The sequence below is a fragment of the Thunnus thynnus genome, chromosome 3 (assembly GCF_963924715.1).
Source record: "Thunnus thynnus chromosome 3, fThuThy2.1, whole genome shotgun sequence".
In the NCBI taxonomy this organism is placed as follows: Eukaryota; Metazoa; Chordata; class Actinopteri; order Scombriformes; family Scombridae; genus Thunnus; species Thunnus thynnus.
In genome coordinates, this window is record NC_089519.1 from 28,881,476 (window position 1) to 28,895,058 (window position 13,583).

The following is a 13,583-nucleotide window of genomic DNA, read 5'->3' on the forward strand; positions in this document are numbered from 1 at the left end:
ACATCCAAGTGAAAGAACAAGAAGTTAAACATATTTTGACTGGAGGGAGACTTTAAGTAAAAATTGCAATATCACAATATAAAAATACTCATTTACAAGTAAAAGTCTTGCATTTAAAATCTTACTTAAGTAAAAGTACATGAGTATTAGTTGCTAAAGCTACATAAAATATCAAAGGTAAAATGACCCATTATGCAAAATGGCCTTACTCAGTGTTATATTTATTACATACATACAGATATACAGTAAAAAATATTCACCCCTCTTGGAATTTTAATTTTTAGTACATATACTTACTATCTTTCAGCTTTTACAAACAAAACATATAATCATAAAATATGATGCATCACTGCAGATGAAACTACTCAATAAAACAGTTAAAATCAGTCAAACTATTTGTTCTACGTCATGATGTTTTTATACTACTGTCACATGTTACTGGTTACAAATGCATATTAGAAATACTATAATATTATCTTCATTTCCAGCAGTAGGCTTCTTTGTCTTCCCCGTCATCCAGCACCACCAACCCTCCATGTTTGGACTTCTCTTAGCATGTGTGAGATTATGTCAGCCCACCTGTTGAGACCACACCTCTACAGCGCACAAAGCCAAATGAGGCTGCAGCACAAGGGTGACACCGTGTGTCCAGCGAATGTGTGGAAGGTCTTTTATGAACCTGCACACCTGAGAAACACTCAGGTCCAAATGGTCTTTTTAAAGCTTTCATGTCAAAGCGCATTCACTGTGTGTTTGATGGTGTCTGGAGCACATGGAGCAAGTGAAAGAGGGGAAGTGGACAATATGTAGGCCTGTTTGTCTGGATACTTTCATTGTTGTTTTAGCTGTGAGAACAATCAATATTACTACTTGTTTAGGATTCTAAGACACTGCTATATATCAAACACCAAATATAAAACAAGACATCACACAAGACACACACACAAAAACATCTGACACAACATTTTTTATACCACATAATTTCAGGTACTATGTGTTTATATGCAAAATCTCAAATAAATTGTGCACCGACAGGCAAAAGAAATGCAACAAGCCTTAAATTTATTCTGATTTACTGCTTTTTTTCCCTTCTTCAGGTAACTGGCTGATTTAAAAATGTTTTGTATGTGAAAAGCCAACTCAGTCTGTGTGCATCATCCAGTTTTTATTTTGTATGGTTCACAGTAAAAAGTCTGATAGAAAATAAAATGAAACCACATTGATATCTGCAAGTTTCAACATTGGGAGATAAAACACCAGATTTACTACTTAGAAAAAGAACAATAATAAGAATAATGACAACAATAATATAACAGATGCAGACAATGCAGAACAACATAACCTATAACATATAACCATACATATATATGCTGTATTTCTGTAATTTTGCATTCTTGGTCTTATACACAAAACTTCTATTGCATGTCTGTCCGTCCTTGAAGAGGGATCCTCTCTTGCTCTTCCTGAGGTTTGTTTCATTTTCCCCCCATTAAAGGTTTTTTAGGGAGTTTTTTCGTATTCAAATCGAGGGTCTAAGGACAGAGGAAGTTATATTGCTGTACGGATTGTAAAGCCCCCTGAGGCAAATTTTGGGCTATACAAATAAAAATGGACTTGACTTGAATGAATGAAGTTGAGGGTTGTCAAAACGAGTCAAAAGCACAATGAGGGGCAAATAACTCTACTATAATAATAATAACTAAAACCAATTAAAAAATTATATAATTTAGAATTAGCTCTGTGCATCAACTCTCAACCAGAACGCATGGTTAGTTCCTACTGTGTCTTGATGGAGGGCTGATGATGAGACAAACTTTAATTGTTCTGAAACACAGTAAAGGTTAACATTGGTTAGACCAATATATAATTTTACACATTTTATTAGCCTTTTGGACATCTCACAACATTTATGACTTTAGAGATAGTGTGAGTGGAGGAGGGTTCATCCACGCAGTCTGTTTGTATCTGAAAAGAAAAACAAAGTCGTTAATTCCAACTGTCCATTTTCCCTTCCTGGCTGGGAAAGGCTGCGTTTTTAGTTCTGTTCAATGTCTTTTCCTTCATGCCTTTAGGTCAGGGGTCACTGGGTCTGTGTGTGTGTACTCCTGCACCTACGCAGACAGACTGTTAGACCGACCGAAATGATAATGTTTTTGAAAGAATTTTAGCTTCCTCTTATATTCCTTTGTAATATTATTACCATACAGTAATAATATTACAAAGTTTATCAAAACCAACAACATGCTTTACAAAATGCAACATAAAACAAAAGAGAGAAAGAGAGAAAGAGTAAACAGTAAAAATTCACATCAGGTAACAAGAGCAGAAGGAAAGGATGCATGGAGCCAATTCCTTCTGACTTGTTCACCTAAAATATTCTGACTGACTGTATCTTTGAAACATTAAATGAGAAAAAAAAAAGGAAAATCAACTGTAGGAACATCACAGGTGCCAACATCCAGATCATAACTCTCCTAACCTGATGGAGGGTGAAGTATTCCCATAATCTAGCTAATCACAGCTAATCAGGTTAATGTGTGCAAGTACACTTAGCGACTGATCTGATCTTCATGGCAATAGTCTTGAGGGAGTAGTTCCAGCCCTTCCATGCATGCCAAATGATGTGGGCATTTTCAAATCCGATGGTATTGTGAGGTGCGTACATGCCGTTGGGGTTTGCCATGTGGCAATTATTGTACCAGAATCCCCCCAGATAGTGTTGAGCGCAGTTGCTAGTCCACGCGTCCTGGTCTTTGTCATAGGTGGTGAACTTCATGTCATTGTGATTTGTCAAACTGTCCCCTAAAAAACAATGACAGACAAAAACAATGTTACCTGAGGTGAAATGTATTTGGTCTTTACTCCCATCCAGGGCTTCTTATCATTTTGCTAGTTGAGGTTTTAAGTTACCGTTAATGTTTTGATAAGTATCTGAATTTATCTACAATATATTTGCTTTAAAAAGAAGATTCAGTATAGACGTTCTTTAAAAAAGCTAAAAGTCCTTGGCTGTACACATTTTTTAACCCTTTAACTGACTGAATACTCTTTTTTACCATCACAGACTGGATCTTTTACTTAATAAATCTTAGAGATGAACAAGGTTTCTCCAAATAAATGGGCTACACAGGCATACCATTTTAAAAATGAACTCATTCATCTGGAAAACACATTTCTTCCTCCTGAAAGTGTATTCATGTTTTTCATTTATCTGACAACACATAATGTAGCATTGGTTGCATTTTAGAGAACCACATTTTCTCTGAAGTTTGTTCGCAGTGTTACGTTTAGCTGTGTGAGGACACAAGAAAACTTAACAAAAAAAAGATTTAAGGACTCACTGTACCCTGACCCACCCATGATTCATAAATGGGAACCTTTATAACAGAAGTTTTTCATGCAAAAAATTCCCGTATTTCTTGCAAATGACGCTCCCATATGCCCCGACATTCAACTTTCCAAATTAAGAGCCACACAGTGATTCTCACCTGCGTCTCCTCCATCGAAGCTGCCCAGGTGAAGCTGGTAGCCGCCGTTCTCTGAATCGATCAAGAAGGAGGAGTACCGGGCGGAGGCCTTCCCTCCGTCCAAGTCCTCCATGTCCACACGTAGCTCATTCTTCTTCCTCATAGTCAGCAGGAAGATGTTTTCCAGGCCTGAAAAGACACACTAAGAGGTTAAATTTCACTTCTTGCACTAGGGTCCTGTGTCATTTCCCCTTCTATTTCTTAACCTCTTTTCCCCCAGATTATCTCTCAACAAATCACAGGCGTCACCTTTTTGTTTCACTTCAGCAGATTAAGATGTAAAGGCACGAGCACAGGAACCATGTCTTAAATGTATATTTTCCTCAAGAACCCACCTAGCCAATATTCTCCAGCCACATCCCCGAATCCAGTCTTGTAGTGAGCCCAGGGCCTGAAGAAGCTCTGAGTCCCATCCATTCTCCTCTGAAATACCTGAGAGGAAACAAAAGATAGGTTCAAAGTAAATGTAACGGAGTGCCCTGGTAGACGAATGGTTAGAGCACACGCCACACATCCGCAACGTCCCTGGTCTGAGTGCGGCAAGACCTTGTTTCCTGTTGGCCTCTTAGCCAGTAACTGTAAATAATACAAAAACTGTAACAACAAGAAAGGCAGAAATTGCCCTCACTCCAAAAAAATGTAATAGTGTACATTCATTTAGCAAGACCTCAGATAATTTATGTAATAAAGGCTTTAGCTGCTAAAAGCTCCACTAAGTACTAAGACCGCCACCTTTACAGTTACACAGAATTATTTGACTCAGTTTTGGGAAATACAACTTATTTGGTTTCTTGCTTAGTTAGACACAGAGGGATTATTTTGTCTAAAAAGACTGTAATTGTGGAAGATTTTTGCACAAAAGGAGAACTTTGGATTTTGTCCTGCAACACTTACATTGTAAGCGAATTTGGAGGGAATCTTCTAATGGTCAGTATGAACAGGAGGAATGATTACAGGGAGCAAAATCTGTTTCAATGTACATATTGGCACCTGACCATTGTTTTAAGACAGACTTCAAAAATTGTGAATCTGTTCTTTAGTGTTACATTTACGGTTTCTCATAAGAGTAAATTGTCTTGGATTAAAGGAAGACTCTATAAACCCAAACTGAGAAAGTCAATCAAGCAATCAATCAGACTTTATCTGTATAGCACTTTTCAAACAAATACAATGTAACACAAAGTGCTCTACACAATAAACAATACAACCCCGCCCCCTCCCACACACAAACAATAAATGACTATGTTATAAATAAAGAACTCAATAAAAACAGGAACTGAGGAACTGAGGAAATGCTATCATAACTCTCATGAATTAGCAATGAGGAAACACCATCCATTCTCCTCTGAAATACCTGAGAGGAAACAAAAGATAGGTTCAAAGTAAATGTAACGGACTGGTAGCCGAATGGTTACCGTGCATGTCACACATCCACAACATCCCTGGTCTGAGTGCAGCAAGACCTTGTTTCCTGTTGGCCTCTTAGCCAGTAACTGTAAATAATACAAAAACTGTAACAACAATAAAGGCAGAAAGTGCCCCCCCTCCAAAAAAATGTAATAATGTACATTCATCTAGTAAGACCTCAGATAATGTACGTACTATAGGCTTTAGCTGCTAAATGCTCCACAAAGTAGTAAGACCGACACCTTTACGGTTACACAGAATTATTTGACTCAGTTTTGGGAAATACACTTATTTGGTTTCTTGCTTAGTTAGATGTGAAAAATCACTACCAGTCTTATATCTGTATGGTATGGAGCTCCAGCTGGACATTGATTAGCTTAGCCTAGCACAAAGAGTGGGAGCAGGGGGAAACAGCTAGCATGGCTCTGTCCAACAAGAGCTGTCGACCAGCACCTCTGAAGCTCACTAATTGACATGTTATAGTCTTGTCGTCACCATGAGGTTGCCAGGCAACCAGTGGTGACCCCAGAGAGTCAATGCTCCTGGCCAAGGAAGAGTTTGAGCACGTAAACCTAAATTGTGTATGGATTAAACAAAAAGATTTAACATACTAATTAGTGAGCTTTAGAGGTGCCGGTAGCCAGATTTTTTGTTACCCGCCGACAAAGCCAGCCTAGCTGTTTCCCCCTGCTTCAGTATTTTTGCTAAGCTAAGCTAACTGGCTGCTGGCTGTAGCTTCATATTAAACATACAGAAATGAGATTGATATCGATCTTCTCATCTAACCTTCAGCAAGAAAGCGACTATTTCTCAAAATGTCAAACTATTCCTTTAATGTTTAAAAAATATATTATTGGTTCAGCTTTAAATTAACATGGCTGTATGCCAGAGCAGTTTCTGAATCTTTTGGGTCAAATCCAAGTCAAGTCTCAAGTCTTTATAAGCAAATTGCTTATCAACTCTTTCAGGTCTAAATGCTGACACAATTCTTTCAAAGCTTTTTTAAATAGAAATTTAGAGACCAAGTCCCTTCAGATGTCTAAAAAACTTCTCAACCAAATCCTGGTTGCAACTTGTGCAACACTGACAAAAATGAGACTCAGATATGTTGTCATGTGTTTCTTCACCCAGTCTGATTTATGTTCATGTTTGTGATGATAAAATCTGATGAAATATGAAGAGTACTGACTGTCCATCTCCCTCCGTCAGTGTCCATGTCACAGTAGACATGCAGGGGCGTGGTGGGACCCCCTGGGTAGATGGTGTACACCCCGCTGGAGCTGGTGTTGTCATGGCGATAGATGTCATCACAGTCAATGGGCAGGTAAAACTGGGAGTCGGAGTGGACTGAAGCCGCAAGAACCAACAGAGCTATGAATAATGTTACCTGGATGAGAAAGGAAAGAGATTAATCATATTTATCTTTATCTTCTTCAGTGATTATCTGCACTCTTGACAGATATCACCCGTAAAATTCAGTGCAAGTTAGATAGCAAATGTTAGGTGGAAATAAAATGTTTTTTATGACAATAAGTGTAGAATATTTGTAGTAATAGTTCATCATCATTCGCAAAATCTGCATTTATATGAATCTCAGTGGGATTTCTTTCCTTCATTGTGAAGGTTATAACTGTTATTTTGAAGTAGTGTGAGTAACATGGTTGTTTAAAGGGATACTCCAGAGACTTAGTGTTACACTTCCACAAAGGTAGTTGAATGAATAATATTAATATTTATGAAATTATTTATCATATGAATAAATAGAGACAAAATCTATTATAAAACCATAAAATTGATAATTCATTTTTTCAACTCAGCCCCAGCCATCCAAATTAGTCAAATCAAGTAGATATCTTTCAAAGTCACTGTCTTTTTAGTATCAAATTCCCTCTTTTTGTTATGATCCTTCCACTGCAGCTGAACAGGGAAACGCTGTCCAAGACACAAAGAGGGATTTTTTTTTACTAAAAAGACTGTAATTGTGGAAGATTTTTGCACAAAACAAGAACTTTGGATTTTGTCCCGCAACGCTTACATTGTAAGCGCATTTGGAGGGAATCTTCTAATGGTCAGTATGAACAGGAGTGATTACAGGGAGTAAAACCTGTTTCATTGTCCATATTGGCACCTGACCATTGTTTTAAGACAGACTACATAAATTGTGAACCTGTTCTTTAGTGTTACGCACGTCTACGCACAAACAATAAATGACTACATTATAAATAAAGAACTCAATAAAAACAGGAACTGAAGAACTGAGGAAACGCTATCATAACTCTCATTAATTTGCAATGAGGAAACACCAGAGGTAGGATAAAAATTTAAAAATTCAGAATAGCCAAATAAAATAATAATATAAAATTGAAGTGTGAAAAAAGATAATAAAATACTAAAAGAAAGAAAAAAAAAGAGGATGAGATGTATTAAAGTGAGTAAAGCCAGAAATGTATAGTAGGGTATTAAAAGGAAAAAAAAGATAAAGATGAAATAGAGATAAAGTAATAATAAAGTAAAGTAGTAATAAAATAGAATAATAAAATACTAAAAGAGAGGAGGTGTGCTGAAGTAAAGCCAGAAATAAAAAGTAGGTTATAAAAAGAAGAATGATCATAAATAAATAAATGAAAATAAAAATAAAAATAATCTAGTTCAAGTATATATATCAACAAGCTAAAACATATAAATAGAAGACAGAAAAAAAAACTCAAATAAATAAAGTTCAATTAAAAGTCAGGCTAAAAAGAAAGGTCTTAAGTTTGCTTTTAAAAATATCAACATCTCAGCTGCCCTCAGGTCTTCAGGAAGACTGTTCCAGAGACGTGGACCATAGCAATAACAGGATGCCTCACCATGAGGTTTTTTTGTTCTGACTTTAGGGATAATTAACGGGATAATTAATTTAATGGGGATAAAAATGCTGCAGAGGAGAACTGGAGCATCAGGTGATAATTCTCTGCGACCCCTTTCACATTACATATAGTAATTTGATCCATTGTTACTTTAAAAATATAGATTAAAGCATCTTTAAGGCTATAGAAAGATCCTGAGCATACATGAGATCATACAACAGTTACAACATCTGGGTTTTTCCTTGCTGGTGGAGTCTGAACTCATCCCACTTGATGTTTGCATTACAGCAATGCTGTGTTTATTATTAGTCAAAGCCCTCTGGAGCAGAGTGATTTGTTATGTATTTGTAGTAAAGCACTTAAAAAAAAAGCACTGGACAGAGGATAACGTTTTACTTTATTGTGGGCACACACTTTACAACTCCACATACTGCAATAATTCCTGTCTTTTTCTCTTATAAAGTAGTATAACAGCGGTTACACAGTGCCGTTTGTGCCTGGAATACGATTAGCTCTCAGAACACAACATTTCCCCCTTTCTTAAAAAGTGTTACTTCTACACTCAAAGTCGGAGTAACAGAAGAATGTTTTCAAAAGAAATACCTTCTGTAGTGACAACCTGGGTGTTACTTCACCTATAACAATAAGCAGAACTATTTTTTTTTTCTTTGAACACTGTTACAGCAACAGACTATATGTCCCTCTTGTATTCTCCAGTGACATAGTCTTTGATCCAAGGTAGCTGTTTTTTGTTTCTCTGGCTCCTATTCTGTACGCTGTCACTTGTAGCAAGCTCTGTAGGCCTTTGTTCTTCTGCTGGAAGAGTGAAGGTCCCCGGCAGCACAGACAGATGTGAAGCATCCCAAGTCTTCCCATCAGTCAGTGCGTAGCTGCGAGGTCCTTTCTGCTGTGTCACTTTAAGCGGCTCACTGAACTTGGACTTTCCTTTCTTGACACGCTCAGGGTTTCTCACGTGCACAAGGATTCCCAGGTGCAGTTTAGGGGTCTTGGCATGTCTCTTGTGTATGTTTTCATGTGTAATTGTTTCTTTGCAACTCCGACTCTCACTTCATGATCCTGAGCAGCTGTGAGCTTTGGCTGAATAGAGAGTTTGGTTCTCATCTTTCTTCCATACATGAGCTGGAAGGGTGATGTCCCTGTGGTCGCACATGGTGAGGCTCTGTAGACTTGAAGGAACTCAGTGACATGAGCTTTCCGCTGAGCTTTCTTTCTCTGTGCAGTAAGAATGCTTTCTTTTAACACCCTATTTAGCCTCTCTACAGTCCCATTTCCTTCTGGGTGGTAGACTGTAGTCCTTATGTGTTGGATATCTCATTCTTCCAGGAAAGAGGAGAGTTTTTGAGGACAGCTGTGGGCCATTATTTGTCACCACAACCATGGGATTTGCATTTTGGCTAAACACAGATCTAATGAAGCTAATCGCTGTAGCAGTAGTGCACTATGGAGCGAAACACACTTCTGGCCACTGGCCACTGAATGGTAGTCCACCATGGTAATAGCAAACTTGCAGTCAGCAGGACCAGTCTTGAGTGGACCAACAATGTCTAGTGCAAGCTTTTGCCAGGGTCCATCAGGAAAAGGGACTGGTGTCATCGGTGCAGGGGTGGTTGTTGTTGTCTTATCATTCAGCTGACAGGACACACAGATGGCAATGACAGATGTACCAGTGCATCCATCTTAGACTATCAATAAAAGTCTCTGAGTCTCTGTTTTGTACGGACAATGCCTTGGTGGTTCTCATGTGCTAGGTGTACCATGTGGAAAAGTAGCCTTTCTGGCACCACTATTCTATGACTCCCTTTTAGAATAAGTGACTCGTGCATGGAAAGTTCATTCCTAACCTGTGCAGCTTGCGTAGCTCTGGGCAGGAAGAGCAGACATCTGTGAAGTCAAGCATGGGAATGGCAGTCAAAAGCAGCAACAGTCTCTGGTTCCATGTCTGGGGAGCAGTCCTGTTCATATGGCAGTGGCAAGTGGGAAAAGCAGTCTGCTGCATGGTTCTGAGCACCAGGCCGATAGACAATATCGTAGTTGAAGCAAAGTAGCGTGGCAGACCTGCGTGCTATTCACAGCTCTACCCATGTCTTTTATAGACAGGAGTGTGGTTACTTATTACATACTTACTTATGATGTGGCCCAGGTAAGTCAGCTTATCCTGGTAGACTTTGCATTTTTCTGTATTCAGACATAGTCCAGCTTTCTGTAGTCTGTAGAGTACAGCTTTCAGGCGTGTTACATGATCAGCACGGCAACATATGTAGACAATGACGTCATCGAGATACACTTGGACTCCAGGTAGATCTTGCAACACCATGGACATCATCTTCTGAAATCTTGAGGGCGCTGATGCTACCACATAGAAAACTCGCTTGTATCAGAAGAGCCCCTCATTGGTTATGAAGGCAGACAGATCTCTGCTGTCCTCATGCTGAGGAACCTGATAGTAAGCATTTGCAAGGTCAATGGTTGAACACATGGTTGTTCCTCTGAGTTCTTCCATGTGTGGAATAGGGTAGCAATCAGTCACTATGGCCTTGTTGGACTCCCTGAAGTCTTTATACACCTGTATTCTCGCTGAGTTCTAATGTTGAGTCACAATGACTGGTGACACCCAGGGAGACACGTCAATCCTCTCGATAATGTCGGCGTCTAGTAAGCAATGAGGGCAACCACCTCAATTTCTGAAAGGTTTCCCATCATCTCTCACTTTCACTGTATGCACAAAGTTTTTCATACAGCCCACGGTAGGTAGACGTGGAGCTGTAGTGGCAGGTGGAGGCGGAGCTATAATAGTAGTAGTAGCTGTGTTCTGATTGAGTTTCACTTTCCCACAATGGCCATTTCCAGAGCCTGAATTTAAGTCCAACCTCAGCAGTAGTGAACCTGACTTCACAATGTAAAAACAGGCTGAGGCAGAACATCCATCATGAAGCGCACCTAGTACTGAAATCCCCTGTCCTGAGTACATCACCAGAGGAATCTCTCTTTGTTTCAGGGGTATGTCACTGAAACATACTCATAAACATGAGCAGGCAGCAATGAAACTGAAGATCAAGTATCTACTATCATCTTGAATGGCTGCATATTAGAGGATGTGCCTAATTCTACAATTCACAATATTTTCCTCTCTACTGGGATAACATCTTTCAGAAATAGCACAATCAGCACAGGGAGTGACCTCATGTTTTTGACCTGTACGGCACACTTTTGTAAAGTGCCCAGTCTTTCCACATGATTTGCATATTTTGTTTGTAGCAGGCAATTTGTGGAATTTGCTAGGTGCTTATCTGAGTCACATCTGTAACATTTACATGTATGTTCAGACTTTCTTTCATCTTTTCTTTGGTTACCTGCGCTGTTGGCAGCGTTTTCATCTCCCGCACTGCCACTTCACTGTTTGAGAGTGCACTGGCATAGCGTGCAGCCGATTCCACTTGATTGGCAATCTGAATGGCCGTATCCAGTGAAGGCTTTCTCCACGATTTGGTCTTGTAGCGTATCTTACACTGCATTTCCGAATTCACACAATGTCACCATCTCACATAGCATGGAGATGTATTGTGCAATAGTTTAATCATGTCTCTGTGCTCATTGGTGAAATTTATGTCCCTCAGCAATGTCAGTTACCTTCTGCGCTGGGCAGCCCTAGCATGATCATAGGTGGTACCTGTTTCTTACCTTGAAAGGCAGCTGGATTTGCGAAATCACAACATCACAAGGTCATGCAGGAATCCATCTTTGTGTCTTTAAGTTACACGCCCATCAGCATCCTATGAGGATTCTTGCGTGATCTCATGATCTTGCAAATACAGCTGCCTTGCAAGGTAAGGCAGTGATAGACGGTAATCAACAGATGTTTCATCCAATCACCTGCCAAATATTTTTTGAAAGTGCCTGCTCTTTTCCAAACAGTGTCCAAGGACAACTTCTCTTCACCATCCGGCGTGTCAGGTTAACTTGTTTCAGTCAAGGTCGAGAAAATCCTCTGTGCTTCAGTTCCAATGCTGTGCGGCAGTACAGCTTACTTTCAGGTATCGTGCCACTTGGCTCCTTCCACATCAATCACAACTAGGTAGTTTTTGAACATTTTCAGCCATGTTTCAAATGGCATTGCAAGTTCTCCCGGACTGTATGGAAGTGGGAGGCAAAGGAGTAGTAGCCACAGCCATCTTCATTGCCAATTTTGTTATGTATTTGTAGTAAAGCACTTAAGGAAGCACTGGATAGAGGATAACGTTCCATGTTATTGTGTGGGCACGCACTTTACAACTCCAGACACTGCAATACTTCCTGTCTTTTTCTCTCATCAAGTAGTATAACAGCAGTTGCACAGTGCCACCTATTGGCCTGGAATAGGGCCATTTGTCAGAACACAACACAGAAGTTGTTCAGTCAGGTTTGGTTCAATTAAACACATTTTAAAACAGTCATAAAACATTATAATATGAAAAATTGAATCAATTTCGCTGACAACTCTAATATTTTATTCAAATTCATACTTTCTGTTTGTTCACAGCAGGACTGAAGTCTGGAAGCAGATAAGACTATCTGTTAATATGTAACTAACAACAATCTTCAATAACATTAATCATCAACACCAACAAAAATACATTATAAGAGTGAGAGAGTATTTTTTAGTTATCTTTATGGATGAGTTCATTTGACATTTTTATTGATTAATATTCCTACAATATGAAGATGAAATGGTTTGGCTCAGCTGTTAGACTTTAACTCTCTACATAGACTTTGATCTATAAGTAAGACAAACAGGCTTTAACTCTCTGCATAGGCTTAGATCTATAAATAAGACAAACTTTTGACTTTTTACTTAAAAATTCATAAAACACAAATCATTTTTTAATATGGAATTATGACATTTGCTCTCATTTTGCTGCAGTTTTATTTTTAGATTATGTTTACCATCGTTCTGGTTGTCTAACTTTTGCTCCTACAGACTACACTGTTTCTAGTACTAATACTATTAAAACTACTGTTAACAGCATTACTAACACTACTAATGCCAATTCTAATAACATGATGCTTTCTTGAGTATCATCAGCACATTATGTCACCATTCTATTACGTTTTAAAATTATTTTTAAGAGAACAAATTAAACCGATATGATCTTGACATTATCAAGAAAACGGAGACAGCATCTGAATCGTAGCGATTTGTTTCAGTGTTTTCTGTCAGTGTCAAACCTACCTGCATCATTATCATGGAGAAGAAGGTTCACCGCTCAGTTGGACTCTGTCAGGTCAGTCTGTTGAAATAAATCTTGGCGCGAGCAGCTTTAAATAGTCTGTGCGGGGCATGTCTGTCAGAGCTTGTGACTTACAATAGGTGGGCTAATGCTGATAAAGGCTCACAGTGTAATAAAGTTTTTTTTAATTATTAATCACAGCTACCATTGAAGTGTTTGGGAATGTGGAGGTTTTAAAAAGTTGTTCTACGAATACACACAAATGACCTGTGGTGTTTTTTTGGGCTGATTCTGAAATCTAGCCAATATTTTTAAATTTAGAATTATAATATAAAAAGAAAGAAGAGGAAAAAGTATAGAAAAATGAAAGAAATAAACTTAAAATGTATTCACAGTCGTATTCTTGGTGATTTAGACAATCATGGAGGGACAGAAAATGTACAGAAAACATAATTAAACTGTTAAATAATATGGAAAAAGTGATTTAATCAAAAATAATGACAAAACCTTTTTGGTGGCTTCAGTCAAAAATTTCTTGGGTTGCACTTGTGGACATGACCTCAGTGTTTGAAGTC

General features: G+C 38.6%; 1 protein-coding gene across 1 annotated transcript; it reads right to left on the reverse strand.

Annotated features, from left to right (window-relative positions):
• Window positions 1-260: 260 nt before the first annotated feature.
• Window positions 261-13,116, reverse strand: LOC137180042 (microfibril-associated glycoprotein 4-like). The gene is made up of 5 exons (XM_067585212.1): window positions 13,011-13,116; window positions 6,124-6,321; window positions 3,863-3,959; window positions 3,489-3,656; window positions 261-2,802 (listed from the first exon to the last, which is right to left on the reverse strand). Exons 1-5 carry the CDS (start codon window positions 13,023-13,025, stop codon window positions 2,531-2,533), a joined length of 750 nt encoding a protein of 249 aa, XP_067441313.1. The 5' UTR covers window positions 13,026-13,116; the 3' UTR covers window positions 261-2,530.
• Window positions 13,117-13,583: the final 467 nt, after the last annotated feature.